The sequence below is a fragment of the Pan troglodytes genome, chromosome 18 (genome assembly GCF_028858775.2).
Source record: "Pan troglodytes isolate AG18354 chromosome 18, NHGRI_mPanTro3-v2.0_pri, whole genome shotgun sequence".
NCBI classification, from domain to species: domain Eukaryota; kingdom Metazoa; phylum Chordata; class Mammalia; order Primates; family Hominidae; genus Pan; species Pan troglodytes.
Window position 1 is genome coordinate 19,622,485 of NC_072416.2, and position 15,847 is coordinate 19,638,331.

Consider the following 15,847-nt stretch of genomic DNA (forward strand, 5'->3'; position numbering starts at 1 on the left):
GTGCAGTGGCGTGATCTCAGTTCACTGCAAGCTCCGCTTCCCGGGTTCACGCCATTCTCCTGCCTCAGCCTCCCGAGTAGCTGGGACTACAGGCGCCCACCACCACGCCCAGCTAATTTTTTATATTTTTAGTAGAGACAGGGTTTCACTGTGTTAGCCAGGATGGTCTCAATCTCCTGACGTCGTGATCCACCCGCCTCGGCCTCCCAGTGTGCTGGGATTACAGGTGTGACCACCGCACCCGGCTGGGCACATACAATTTTATGTTTAAGACTCTTCCTTGTTGGGGCTGGGTGTGGTGGGTGGCTCATGCCTGTAATCCCAGCTCTTTGGGTGGCCAAGGTGGGAGGGTTGGTTTAGATCCAGGAGTTTGAGACCAGCCAGGACCACACAGACCACACAACCACAAAAATAGTTAAAAAAAAAAAAAAAAAGCCGGGCATGGTGGCACACTCGTGTAGTCTCAGCTACTTAGGAGGCTGAGGTGAGAGAATTACTTGAGCCCAGGAGCTCGAGGCTGCAGTGAGCTATGATTGCATGACTGCACTCCAGCCTAGGCAAGAGCCTGACCTAAATTCTTTTTTTTTTTTTTGAGACAGAACCTCGCTCTGTCACCCAAGTGGAGTGCAGTGGCATGATTTCGGCTCACTGCAACCTCTGCCTCACAGGTTCAAGCGATTCTCGTGCCTCAGCCTCCCAAGTAGCTGGGACTATAGGTGCCGGCCACCACCCTCTGCTAATTTTTGTATTTTTAGTAGATGGGGTTTCACCATGTTGGCCAGGCTGGTCAGGCTGGTCTCGAACTCCTGGTGTCAAGTGATCCGCCTGCCTTGGCCTCCCAAAGTGCTGGGATTACAGGTGTAAGCCATGGCACCCAGCCAACCTCTGTTATATTTAAAAAAAAAAAAAAAAAAAAAAAAGACTTTTCCTTGCAGTATTATCAGTAACATCATCATCAGCAGCAGCAACAACAGAAACTTATGTGTCCACCAATAGGGGAACAGATAGATTGTGGTTCCTTAACCCAGTGGAATATCATGTAGCTGGTAGCTTTATATATACTGACTTAGAAAGTAAAAAAAAAAAAAAAAAAAAAAAAGCAATCTTACAGTACATAATGTATTATTTCATTTTTAAAAAATAGCGAAGGTTTTGTGATTTATGATGTGTATTATGTTTATGCTTTAAAAGTATGGAAAAACTTCTAAAAGGATTCACACCAGACTGTTGGCAGTGGTTTCTCTAGAGGTAGGATGTGAGCAGGGAGAAAGACTTTCCCCTTAATAAAAGGAGGTGAAAAGGGGCGGGGGAAATAGAAGTATAAAAGTAAACCCTTTCAATGGACAAAGAAAAAAGTCAGGCAGGATAGGAACTGACATCCCAGTCCCTGTTCTCCATGGGGATGGAAACCCTGACCTGAATTTCATGTTAATTTCATGTTTCATTTCCTAACAGCTGCCTTTGACATACGACTCCTGAAATAAGATATTGTTGACTTTGCCTGTTTTTGAACTTGACATAAATACATCATAATTATGATTTATCTGTGATATTTCCCCCTCAACACTATGTTTTAGGGACTCATCCAAGCCAACACATGCCCATGCTTTACTGCTATTCACGGCTGCATAGTACTCCATTGTATGAACAGCCAGCCAATTGTTTCTCCTTTCCAGTGTCAGGCAATCAGACTGTTTCTGGTTTTGTGCTATTAAGAATAATTCTCATGTGAGCATTTCTGCACATGTCTCTAGGGCCTATACCTTGGGGTGAGACGTCTGTGGTAGGGTGTCTGTATGTTCAGCTTTACTAGGAGATACTAAAACATTTTCTAAACTCGTCTTAGCACTTCACCCTCCCACTAGCACTGCATGAATGCCTATTGCTCTCAGCCTTAGTAACACAGGTTCTTATCTAACTGTCACGCATTTCCCAATATGATGGGTGTGAAGTGGAACCTCTCTTTGCTTTCAATTTTCATTTCTCCCATTTTTAATGAGGCTGAACATGTTTTTGCGTGTGTGAGGGGCCATTCATGTTCTCTCCTCCATTTTTTTCCTCTCTTTTATAGCAGGGTTGGTGGTCTTTTTTTTTTTTTTTTTTTTGTAAAGAGCCAGATAGTATCTTTGGCTTTGTGGGCCATGCAGTCTCTGTCACAACTATTCAGTTCTGCCACTGTAGCTCTAAAGCAGAAGCAGGCAACATGTACATGAATGAGCATGGTGACTGTGTTCCAATAAAACTTTATTTACAAAAACAGGTAGTGGGCTGGATTGGCCAACTTCTGATTAATAGCATTTCTTTATAAATTCTGAAGATGAGTACTTTAAAAAAATGTAGCAAATATCTTCTACTATTATGTGGTTCATCTTTTCCACCTAGTGTATCATATTTTTGATGAACAGAATTTCCTGTTTTGATTTTTTTAAAATAGTAAACAAGATTTGCTGATCCTTAATACCTGCCTGGGTTTATTTCCCATCTTGTCTTCAATATGATCTAGGCCTTCTGGAAGTTGAGTGGGGGAGCGTCTAACAAATAGCTACCTAATACCTAGACAGATGACATCATCTCTGTGTGCAGGTAGGACATTAGATGGTTTCTCTAGGGAAACGCAGAGAAAAGTATTGGGAGCAAGGAGTGCTGTTGTGTGAGGCCGCTGCTTACCCTATATGTCTGAGCAGTGCTGCATACCAACACCAAAGACCCTCAAGGTCCCCAGGGAAGGAGTATTTCTCCCACATAGACACTGGGAGTACTTACCAGGTTTGATGGGCTGCCTGTTCGAGAAGGTCAGAGGCGCAACGAGGAATTTGGTCTCTGCAACTGGCACCCAGTGGTGGAGAATTTTCACTGTCCAGACCCCAGGCCTCAGGGGCAAGTTCAAAGGGGGCTTGTAGTGTGTGAATTCGGCAGTGGACTCAATGAGGATGTCGTAGGTGGCTGCGATGACGTTGACGGGATCCACCCAAATGACGGTCACGGTCACATTAGGTCCCTTCCCCCACTTCTGCATACCCACCGGCTCATCCATGGGCCCCAGAAGACCCCCAAAGTTGCGGAATAGCCTCTCCTTGGCATCCCAGTCAGTGCCGACCTGAAACAGGGGAGTGAATTCTGAAGTCACTGGGCCTGAACTAGGGGGCTAGGTCTCAGAAAGGTCTAGGATCCCCTTTGTTAGCTTTCATATACCCATTTTACAGATGAAGAAACTGAGGCTCCAACTAAGTCACCTGCTCAAGGTTGCACAGCTTGTAAGCAGAAGATCTGGCATCTGGACTCAGTCTGAAGGATCAAAAGGCCTGTGGTCCTTTTATTAAACCACCAGGCCTCCTGTGCCTGGTGTATGGCATGTGCTTTGAAAAGAAAACCACACATGAGCTGAATGAGTGAATGAATGAACGAATGAATGAATGAATGAATGAATGCATGTCTTGCTTGCAGGCCATTCCACAGAAACATACACCCTGCCACTCAACAGGTACAGCGGGTTTCCAATTCCATCCTTGGTTTTCTAAATCACACACCTCCACTTGGTGCAATGGTTCTGAACAAGAATAGAGGTCATGTTTTTACAGCTGCTCTATCATAAGCTAGAGACCCTCAGCATTGCCTGTCATCTACAGGGGTTCAAATAGGTTTCCTAGGAAGAGACAGCTTTGGCTTTCCCAAGGCACCTAGATCTGGACCGTAAGCATGAGAGTCATCCTGCGATCCTTCCTTCCTGCCAGCCAGCTGGGGGTGTGTGTGGCTGTGACCCACAGCAATCCTCTCTGGTGGGCTTCCCTCCTTCCACTTGTGCCACCTGCAATTTCTTCTATATCCTGTAGTCAGAAAGGCCTTGTAAAATGTCCTTTTACTGCTGCCCCCAGGCTTCTTAGTGCACTCAGAGTCTGAGCTCACCCCATCCTCCATCTCCATGACCCCCTCCCCATCTTTCTCCAGGATGCCTTGTTTTAGCCACCTCAGTCAAGGCAGGCTCATTCCCAGCTCAGCTTTCCTGCACCATCTGCCCTGTGTGGAATACTCCTTTCTTGCACAGCCAGCCCCTTATGTCTAAAGCTGCCTCACAGAGTCTTTACCTGACCACCCCCGCCCCCAAATTTCAAATGGACCTTCAGTCAATCTGTGTCATTCCCTACTGCTTTATTTTCTTCCTACCAGTGGTGATAAGCACTATCTCAGAGTTGTCTGTTGATGTATTTATTCTTTATCTCCTCCAGCTGTAATATAAGCTCTGTGTGAACAGGGGTTTTACCTGGCTGGTTCTCTGCTCTTTCTTGGTGCCTACTACCATGCTTAGTACACAGCAGGTGCTCGAGTAATGTTTGTTGAATGAATGGGTGAATGGCTTGACCAAAAACTGAATGAACTAGGGAGATTCCTGACAAGACCTTTGTTGCTATTTCAAATCAAATTAAATTAAGGGTCATCTAATTTGAAAAAAAGATCTCCCCCAGGTGGATTAATTTAGTGGTTTTGAGGACACAGCATGTGGGCATGTTGGGGCAAATAACGGGTACAGTATGAGGCTTGCACTGCCTCTGCTGTCTTCCCATAATTAGCATCTCTAATGTGTGTGTGCCTGAAGGTCGGGTGTGGATACACATACCTACATTCTGAGATTTCCTATGTGCAGGGGAAATAGGAGCTGATCTAGCTTCTCATTGTTCTTGCAAGAGGTACTATGTCAGTCCATTCTTTACCCAGCGTACAGAGCTTCACTGCTAATATTTGCTGAGGGATTACAGTGTGCCAGGCAGACATGTCCATTCATTTGATACTCCCAAATCCATAAAGGGGAGACCCTTGTCATTATCTTTACTTTACAGATGTGGAAACTGAGTCTCAGAGAAGTGAGATAACTCGCTATGGTCAGAGGGGGCAGAGCCAGCATGGGAACCCATGAAGTCCAACCCCAGAGGCTGCATTCTCATCCACTGTGCTACATATTGCCTTCCATTCATGAATTCATTCACTCTCTCAGTCATTCATTCACCCAACACACATAAACCAAATCCCTACTGCCTACCAGGGGTGGCTGCCATCTGTGTACACTCACTGGCATGTGTCTTGCTTTCAGTTTTCATCAGGCCAGAGACTAAAGATTAGGACTAAGAAAGCATCCTGAGAGTAAAAGAGGTAGTTACTGCTCTGATGTTCCTGTGGGGTCTGCCATCCCTCCCAGACTTATGAAATCTTGGTATTTTTCTACTACCCTGTGGATCAGCAGGGACCAGCACCTTCTGGGACCCACCGGTGCCTAGCATAGTGCCCGGAACACAGTAGGAATTAAAAGGATACTGTTTATTGAAGGAATAAATGAATGATCAACAGGATTCAGTTCAAGCTTCAAGGTCTTAAGAGGTTTTTCTAAAGAAACCCGATTTCTATTTTCCTGCTTACAGCCCCTTTCAGCAACTCTTGGTTTCTAAGTCCAGTTGCTCACCTGTCCTGGAGACCTTTCTGGTCTGGCTCCGGCTTCACTTCTGTCATCTCTATTCCTCTCCCTCTCTTCCACTTGCTGCTTGCTCCAGGCCACCCTGGGTTACTCCCAGCACCTCATCCTGAAGGGCTCTGTGTTTCCTCTTGATCTTCTGGCCATGATCCGCCTGTTCTCTGGACCGGTCTACCTTTCCCCGCGTCCTCCAGGCCACCTCAAACTTCTAATCTAGATTTTGGCTCAGGCATCACCTCTACTCATAAGTCTTTCCTGGATAGAGGCACCACTGAGGTACATCTCTAAGCATTTGATCATCATAGCTTTTCTCCTGACCCCCACAGTACTGCATCTTTTAATTTACAGGTCTCTCTCTCTCCAGATCTAGACCGTCAACTCTAAGAGGGCAGGGACTGTATATGGCATGCTCACCAATATGTCTCTAGTGTCTGAAACAGTGCTGAACATAGAGTAGGTGCTCAATATATCTCTATAGAGATCTAAAAATAAAGATATATTGAGCACCTATTGTCTATTGATCGATCAATGATCTATACAGATTGATCATCCACTTATGTGTGTTTATCATCTATCTCTATCAATCTGTCACATTAATCTGTCAACTCTATTGTATCCATCAATCATCTATCCATCTGTTTGCCTATTAATGTATCCACCCATCTATCTGTCTGTTAATCAATCTATGTATCACCTGTCTATCAATCTATCTTGAACACATATTGAATGAGTAGGGGCTGAATACACGGACTTCCCTCCATGCACTAGTTTCCAACAGATACTAACAAAATAGTCGAATGGCCACAAAACTACTTTAGGGTCATATTTAAGGAGGTGATTTTTCACCAGTTAGGGGAAGATGGGAACCCTCCAGAACACTGCCCTTGGATCCTCCAAAGAAATGAGGATAAACACTTCCCTGAAATCGAGTTCTAAAACCAAGATAACCTGGGCAGGAGAGTTCTGGAGCAGCTGACAAACAACCTGGATCTAGTTTTTCAACCGAGGAGCCTGAAGGGTGAGGTGTGGGGCAGCCTGAGCTAGGGCCCTGCTGCTGTCACATCCTCCAAGACCTTCTCAAGGGGCCTCATTGTGGAAGTCCACCACCATCCACTGCAGAATGGTCAATTACCCAAATTCAAATACATATTCAAATTCAAGCTTAACATACTGCTCCCTGGCTTCCAACCAACCAATGGCTTTCCATTGCGTTTATTTATTTTTTGAGTTTATAATGTGTATGTATATGTATATATTTCAATAGGTTTTTGGGGAACAGGTGGTGTTTGCTTACATGAGTAAGTTCTTTAGTGGTGACTTCTGAGATTTTGGTGCACCCATCACCTGAACAGTATACACTGCACCCCATGTGTAGTCTTTTATCCCCTATATCCCCTCCCCTACATCCCCCAACCCTTGCCCATGAGTCCCCAAACTCACTGTATCATTCTTAAGCCTTGATTTCCTCATAGCTTAGCTCCCACTTATGAGTGAGAACATACAACGTTTGCTTTTCCATTCCTGAATTACTTCACTTAGAATAATGGTCTCCAATTCCATCCAGGTTGCTGCAAATACCATTGTTTCGTTCCTTTTTATGGCTGAGTAGTATTCCATGGGGTATATGTATATATATATATATATATGCGCACGCACACACACACACAATTTATTCACTCATTGATGGGCATTTGGGCTGCTTCCATATTTTTTGCAATTGTGAATTGTGCTGCTATAAACATGCGTGTGCAAGAATCTTTTTTGTATAATGACTTACTTTTCTCTGGTAGATAGCCCATAGTGGAATTGCTGGATCAAATGGTAGAACTACTTGTAGTTCTTTAAGGAATCTCCACATTGTTTTCCATAGTGGTTGTCCTAGTTTACAGTCCCACCAACAGCATAAAAGCGTTCCCTTTTCACCACATCCATGCCAACATCTATTATTTTTTGGTTATGGCCATTCTTGCAGGAGTAAGGTGGTATTGCATTGTGGTTTTGATTTGCATTTTCCTGATTGTTAGTGATGTTGAGCATTTTTTCATATGTTCGTTGGCCATTTGTTTATCTTCTTTTGAGAACGGTCTATTCATGGCCTTAGCCCACTTTTTGATGGGATTGTTTTTTCTTGTTGATTTGAGTTCCTTGTAGATTCTAGATATTAGTCCTTTGTTGGATCTACAGATTGCAAAGATTTTCTTCCACTCTCTGGGTTGTCTGTTTACTCTGCTGATTATTTCTTTTGCCTTGCAGAAACTTTTAAAATTAAGTCCTATCTATTTATCTTTGTTTTTGTTGCATTTGCTTTTGGGTTCTTGGTCATTAAGTCTTTGCCTAAGCCAGTGTCTAGAGGGGTTTTTCCAATTTTATCTTCTAGAATTTGTATGGTTTCATGTCTTAGATTTAAGTCTTTGATCCATCCTCAGTTGATTATTGTATAAGGTGAGAGATGAGGATTTGGTTTCATTCTTCTACACGTGGCTTGCCAATTATTTCTGCACCATTTGTTGAATAGGGTGTTCTTTTCCCACTTTGTTTTTGTGTGCCTTGTTGAAGATCAGTAAGTATTTGGCTTTATTTCTGGGTTGTCTATTCTGTTCCACTGTTCTATATGCCTGTTTTTATACCAGTACCATGCTGTTCTGGTGACTATGGCCTTACAGTATACTTTAAGGTTGGGTAATGCAATGCCTCCAGATTTGTTCTTTTTGCTTAGTCTTGCTTTGGCTAGGCAGGCTCTTTTTTAGTTCCATATGAATTTTAGGATTGCTTTTTCTAGTTCTGTGAAGAATGATGGTGGTATTCTGATGGGAATTGCATTGAATTTGTAGATTGCTTTTGGCAGTATGGTCATGGTCACAATATTGATTCTACCCATCCATGAGCATGACATTTGCTTGTGTCATCTATGACTTCTTGCAGCAGTGTTTTGCAGTTTTCCTTGTAGAGGTCTTTCACCTCTCCTTGGTGGGTTTGGGTTTGTTCTTGTTTCTCTAGCTCATTAAGGTGTGACCTTAGATTGTCTATTTGGGCTCTTTCAGACTTTTTGATGTGGGCATTTAATGCTATGAACTTTGCACTTAGCACTGGCTTTGCTGTATCCCAGAAGTGTTGAATTCAGGAGCAAGTTATTTAGTTTCCATGTATTTGCATGAATTTGGGGCTTCCTTTTGGAGTTAATTTCCAATTTTATTCCACTGTGGTCTGAGAGAGTATGTGCTGTAATTTTGATTTTCTTAAAATTGTTGAGACTTGTTTTGTGGCCTATCATATGGTCTATCTTGGAGAATGTTCCATGTGCTGATGAACAGCATGTATATTCTGCAGTCGTTGGGTAAAATGTTCTGTAAGTACCTGTTAAGTCCATTTGTTGTAGGGTATAGCATAAGTCCATTGTTTCTTTATTGACTTTCTGTCTTGATGAACTGTGCCAATATTACTGTGTTGCTGTCCATCTCATTTCTTAGGTCTAGTAGTATTGTTTTGGGAGCCCCAGTGTTAGTGCATGTATATTTAGATTGTGGTGTTTTCCTGTTGGACTAGTCCTTTTATCATTATATAATGTCCCTCTTTGTCTTTTTTCATTGCTGTTGCTTTAAAGTTTTGTTTTGTCTGGTAAGAATTGCTACTCCTGCTCACTTTTGGTGTCCATTTGCATGGAGTATCTTTTTTCACCTTTTTACCTTAAGTTCATGTGAGTCCTTAGGTGCCAGGCAAGTCTCTTGAAGACAGCAGACACTTGGTTGGTGAATTCTTATCCGTTCTGTATCTTTTAGGTGAAGCTTTTAGGCCATTTACATTCAACATTAGTATTGAGATGTGAGGTACTATTCTATTCATCATACTATTTGTTGCCTGAATACCTTGGTTTGTTTCATTGTGTTGTTTTGCAGGACCTGTGAGATTTATGCTTTAAAGAGATTCTATTTTGGTTTATTTTGAGGATTTGTTTCAAGATTTACAGCTCCTTTTAGCAGTTCTTGTAGTGCTGGCTTGGTAGTGGTGAATTATCTTAGCATTTTTCTGAAAAAACTGTATCTTTCATTTATGAAGCTTAGTTTCACTGGATACACGATGCATGGCTGCTAATTGTTTTGTTTAAGGAGGCTAAAGACAGGACCCTTCTGGCTTGTAGTGTTTCTGCTGTGAGAAATCTGCTGTTAATCTGATGGGCTTTCCTTTGTAGGTTACCTGATGCTTTTGCCTCTTAAGGTTATTTCCTTTGTCTTGACTTTAGATAACTTGATGACTATGTGCCTAGGCATGATCTTTTTGCAATGAATTTCCCAGGTGTTCTTTGAATTTCTTGTATTTAGATGTCTAGATCTCTAGCAAGGCTGGGGAAGTTTTCCTCAATTATTCCATTATTCAAACTTTTAGATTTCTCTTCTTCCTCAGGAACACCAATTATTCTTAAGTTTGGTTGTTTAACATACCCCCAAACTTCTTGAAGGCTTTGTTCATTTTTTAAAAAATTCTTTTTTGTGTTTGTTGGAGTGAGTTAATTTGAAAGCCTTGTCTTCAAGTTCTGAAGTTCTTTCTTTTACTCGTTTGATTCGATTGCTGAGACTTTCCAGTGCATTTTGCAATTTTGTAAGTGTGTCTTTCATTTTCAGAAGTTGTGATTGTGTTCTATTTAGGCTATATTTCACTGGAGATTTTTCCATTCGTATCCTATATCATTTTTTTTAAGTTGGACTTCACCTTTCTCTGGTGCCTCCTTAATTGGCTTAATAGTCGAACTTCTTAATTGTTTTTCTGGTAATTCAGAGATTTCTTCTTGATTTGAATCCATTGCTGGTGAGCTAGTGTGATCTTTTGGGGATGTTAAAGCAAGCCGATTCACAATTCCTTGGCTGTCCCACAGTGCCTGCAGGGGCAATCTACCTCCTTCAAAGGCTCTATGGATTCTCTTGGCTTTCCTGGCATGTTTCTGCAGTAGTTCTTGGAGCAAAAGTTCATGATGTGGGGCTCCATACGCTGCTCTGTGCATCCGAGTGGAAGCTGCAAGTTTGTCTTGCCTCCTATCCGCCATTTTCCCTCTATCTTTCCATTGCATTTAAAATACAACCTGAACATCTTTCCAGGGCCTGCAAGACTACTCCCTGAGGCCTCTTTCCTACCAGTTTCCTTCTCACTTGCTGCACCCAGTACCTTGGTCTCACTGCAACTCGAGTACTCCTAGCTCATTCCCAGTGCCTAAGGGCCTTTGTATATGCTCTTCTCTCTGCTCGGAATGCTCCAGATCTCCCAAGGACTGGCTCTTTTACAGGCTTTAGCTCTGCAGTGATCTCCTTAGAAAAGCCTTCCTAGATGAATCAATCATTCTATTGAAGGTTATCCCCATCAATGTCCTGAGTCCCCAGCAATCACATGAATGAAGTTTTCTCTAGAATACCTGTCATTAGCTGAGCTGTTTGTTTGTTTTTGTTTATCTATTTGCTCACTCATTGGCTGGCTGTCTCATTGGAATGCAATTCCATGACCACAGGGGCCTGGTTTGTTTGGTTCACCACAATCCCTCCTGAACCTGGCACACTGTAGGCACTTGGTGACTACCTGCAGAAAGAATGAGCATCTTTTATTTCCAAGTCAACAGCATGAGATTCCCATGGATTGGAGAACTGTATCTGAGCTGTTCAGCCACCTGCTGTGAGCCAGGCACTATACAAGGCCCTGGGATAGTGCTAACACCAAGGAGATCCTAAATAGCCCACAGAGTGGTCCTGTAGTTCTTCCTTGCCCTTCTGTTCATTTGCCACTAAAATTAAGACTTTAGAAAAAATTCAAAATACAAGTTAGGGCTCTCTGCATCACATGCTGTTATTTTTGCCAGTGATTTTGATGGTTCTCACTCCAAGGGTACCAGACCTGTGTAGTGAGGACCACCCCCCCAAAAGCACTAGCCATGGAGCGGCCAACATCATTTGTCACTGCCAGAAGTACCCAGTCACCCAACAGCAGGCTGATAAACAGGGAGAGCCCAGACACCAGGCATTCATCTCTTTAATGGGACATTAATGTTGTCAATTGGCTGCTCAGGCCCCTAGCACAGAATCCAACTGGGGCAGTATCTAATTGCCCCCTGATGCCAGTAATTTATGGAATGGGCTCCCTTGGCTGCTCACATCCAGCAAATCCACTGGGAGTCTTAATTGAAAACAGTGGCTTAACAAGAAACTCTCACTGGTGCCTGTTTGTCATGGGGATACATACATTCGTTAGGCAGGGCCACAGAAGCTAGAGAAGGACTGTCAAGGAAAATATAAGAGGGTGGGACTCCCCCCTCCCCAACATACTCTTAGCCCCTCAAGATGTACCATAGTCTACAATCAGACTCTTGGTCCCTAATCCAGCAGTCAGAACCATTGTGACAAATCACGTCCTTAGCACTTAGGGATGTGAGGAAGGCAGAAACCAGGTGCTGCAGTTTTGTGTGAATAACACGCACCAGGCTTGATCATGCTTCCCCTTCCTTCCTGCACCACGACCCAAGTACACTCATTCATTCATTCAAAAGTCTTACTCAGCATCTACAAAGACTACATACTCTGTGTGTGCTGGGGATACCGCAGTGAAGAGGGAGACACAGTTCCAGCTCTCTTGTGAACAATCAATCAATGAGTGACCAGATAAAGCAACAAGATAATTTTAGATAGTAAATGCTAAGAAAAAGTATTAAAATAGGGAAGGGTTGGGTGGAGAATGTAGCTATTGCAGCAGCTTAAGTGGGTGCCAGGGAAGGTTTCTCTGAAGGTGTATCATTTGGATTTAGATCAGAATGATCAAAAACAAAGCTAGCTATGTGACCCATCTGTCCATCCATCCTTCCTTCAATCCATCATTCATCTACTCATCTAATCATATATTCAGTGATTGATCTGGTACTTCCCTTGAGCGAATCCAGGTGTGCTAAAAACTGTGGAGACAAAACCACAACTAAGCGTAGGATTTGTGGCCAAAGAGACCTAGGTTGAATTTTGAGCTCTCCCACTTCCTAGCAATCCAGAAAATCTTTGGATCTCTATAAGCCTCAGTTCTCCATTCGGTAAAATGGGACTAATATTACTGACATTGGTTTAGGAGTCATCACTGGAAAAATTCAGAGGAGCAGAAATTCTACCCTAAAAAATACATCTGTGTTCCAGTTGGTTTGATCCTCCCCTGTTTAAGATGCTGGTGCCAGTGACTGGGGCCGGAGAACCTTCTCTGGGCACAGGGTTAGCTTATCTTTAGGGATCTCCAAGTCCTCTTCTCCTCCATCTCCAACTAGAAGTGTCAGATAGTGGAGTAGAATCTGGCTGAGGGAAATGCAAAATACAATGAAATGTGACAAGACCTGGCCTCTTACCTCGGAAAACTGAAGCCTCCCAAAGTCACTGGGTGGGCTTGCGATCTTGAAGACTTTTTTCGGCATCACCCAGGTCTCCAGAGTCTCTAGTTTGCTCACAGCCAGATTGGTAGCATGATGCTTGATCAGAAAGCCCTGGAAGCGGTCAGCAAGGAAGTAGAGGTGCACAGATGCTGGGTGGCCCATTGGGTAGTATCTGAAAACACAGGCGCTCATGCATTAGGGCCCAAGGTGTGTAGGATCACAGTGAGGCTCCCCACCCACCAAGCTAGGTTTGTTCCTAAAGCAGTCCCCATTGTGCACAATGCCTATTTTCCTTGCGTCCTCTGTATCTATGATCTCAATGACTATGAATACTTTTTTCTCCTGCTGATTATGAATGAAAAACATGCTGACTGTAGGAAAGTACAACAAAGAAAGTAAAATGACTACTTTCCATGCCTCTTCCCATACATAATGTCAATTCACAGATATTGAGTCCTCTGGTGCTTGGTACCGGGCAGTGAAAATGGTGTGTGAACACTCATATTGATGGATTTCCCTTCGGCCTTATTTCCTATGCATCTATTTGCATAAATACTACATAGTTGGCATCTATCTATCCTAGCTATTATTCTGTCTTCATTGTATAGTATTTCCTGAGGATTATCACATCTTTGAAAAGTCTCTGAAGACACGATTTTGTATGTGTTGATGCTCGGTGTGTTTCATCATAGTTAATACCAGATTTGATAGAGCAAGTTCCCTAGCACTGGATGATAACTCTAATTTTTTGCTTCTCTAAACAATGCTGCATTCAACATATTTGAGCAAAACCTTTCATTCGTCTCTCTCTCTCTCTGTTTAAATGTCTGAGGCTCTTCGTGTCTGCAGCTTAACTGTTTCAGAAGTACTGATTTATTCTCTCACAGTCCTTACCACTTACACTGGTTATCATCTTTAACCATGATTGCCAATCTGAGATAAACACACATGCACATACATGCAAAAGGGGTTTGTTGTTTTAAAATGCACGTCTTTGATCCACAAAAGCTTGCTGGCTGAAAGGGGCAGGGAAGCGAAGCAGAGATGTCTGGCGAAAAGGGGGAAGCAGACGGCAAAAAAGGAGTACCTCGGAGGAGCCCAGTTTGGTATATTTCCTACTTGTCAGATAAAAAGCTGCCGCTTCTGCAATGTGTAAATTGCACAGCTTTATAAGGCGCTTGTGGGTCCTTCATAATAGCATTTCACAAATCATTGTCCCTGCTCAGCTAAACGCAGCCTTCCCTCTGGTCCTGATCTGGAGTTTTAAGTCTTTATGTCCAATTATAACAGTTAGGGAAGCTGCCTTCCTGTGTTCACACATCTCCTGAAATCATTGCCTTGTTACTGGGATGCCTTCCAGGGAGCATAGAAAAAAAAAACAAAAACAAAAAACTTGAACAGTCTTCAGATGGTTTGTTGGGCATTCACCGTTCATGCAAACCTGTTTTAAATCTGGACTTTGGGAGTGGAAAGTCCAGCGACTGTGCTGTCATTCTACCACTGCAGCAACATCTAGGCAGGGCTATCACATAAAACCTCCTGCAATGACAGAAATATTTTATTTATTTATTTTTGAGGCAGAGTCTCACTCCGTTGCCCAGGCTGGAGTGCAGTGGCGTGATCTTGGCTCACTGCAACCTCTGCCTCCTGGGTTCAAGCGATTCTCCTGACTCAGCCTCCTGAGTAGCTGGGATTACAGGCATCAGCCACCACGCCCGGCTAATTTTTGTATTTTTAGTACAGATGGGGTTTCACCATGTTGGCCAGGCTGGTCTCAAACTCACTCCTGACCTCAAGTGATCCGCCCGCCTCGGCCTCCCAAAGTGCTGGGATTACAGGTGTCAGCCACTGCGTCAGGCCAAAAGCTTTTTATTTCCATAGGATTTTGGGGAACAGGTGGTGTTTGGTTGCATGAGTAAAGTTCTTTAGTGATGATTTGTGAGACTTTGGGGCAGCTATCTCCCAACCCACTAGCAAAGTGTGACTGTTCAGCCCTTGAAATATGGCCAATGTGACTGAGGAACTGAATTTTAAATTGTATTTAGTTTTAGTTAATTTACACTGAAGTAGCCACTTGTGGCTACCGTATTGGACAGCAAAGATAGTCATGAAAGAGCCAGTGGTCACCTGCATTAATGTCCCAAATCTCCCATCTCCTTTATCTTATGCTTTCTTCCATGTGACTTTGCAAGTTTCCTTGTACCTGGGAGGCAGAACCTATTTTTCTACCTCTGGAATCTTCTTTCTTTGGACAACAGAAAGTGGTAGAAGGGCTGTCACGTCAGTTCTGAGCCAGGGCCTCAAGATGCCTTGCACATTTCTGTTTGCTTTCTTGCTCTTTTGAGGTCACCATGAGAGCATGCCTGGGCTAGCTTGCTGGAGAAGGAGACATTTGAAACAGCAGAGCTACGCCAGTTGTCCCAGCTGAAGCCATCCTAGGCTCAGGCAACTATTCCCAGCCAAGGACCACAGAGCCACCTCCCAACTTGCAGTTGGCTGCAGATAGGGGAGCAAGGCCTGCCCATACTGGGAAAACTGTCCAGCTGATCTGCGAACTTGAGCATTACATGAATGCATATTGTTTCAAAACACTGATTTGGGAGTTGTTTGTTTCACAGTGTTATCATGACAATAGACAAAGCACTGCCAGTGTGTGTTCTGTGAGGTGGGTGAAGCAGGAGAATTTGTTGTTATGGGAGTTAAAGGAAGAGAGTGTTTCCAGAAAGCAGCAGTCAAAAAAATTTAGAAGTCAATCTTTGATTACTTGCCTCCCTTCACCTTCTTTATATTTTTTGAGATGGAGTCTCTGTCACCCAGGCTAGAGTGCAGTGTCGTGAAACTGGCTCACTGCAACCTCTGCCTCCCAGGTTCAAGCAATTCTCCCTGACTCAGCCTCCCGAGTAGCTGGGATTACAGGTGTCAGCCATCACACCTGGCCCCTTCCATCCTCTATTCTCCTTACACACTGCCAGAATCCTGGTCAAAGCCACCATGCTTTTATACCTGGGCCTCTG

At 43.4% G+C, this 15,847-nt stretch overlaps 1 protein-coding gene and 1 long non-coding RNA gene across 3 annotated transcripts in view; one reads left to right on the forward strand and one right to left on the reverse strand.

The window, feature by feature from the left end:
- LOC104002540 (uncharacterized) overlaps nucleotides 1–15,847 on the forward strand; it is a 393,316-nt gene that overhangs the window by 369,926 nt on the left and 7,543 nt on the right. The window lies entirely within an intron of this gene.
- Nucleotides 1–15,847, reverse strand: part of XYLT1 (xylosyltransferase 1) — a 367,139-nt gene that overhangs the window by 12,539 nt on the left and 338,753 nt on the right. For both annotated transcript variants that reach the window (XM_009430383.5, NM_001037289.1), the window contains 2 exon segments: nucleotides 12,810–13,005; nucleotides 2,764–3,097 (listed from right to left, as the gene is read on the reverse strand). In XM_009430383.5, coding sequence (XP_009428658.3) covers nucleotides 2,764–3,097; nucleotides 12,810–13,005 — 530 coding nt within the window.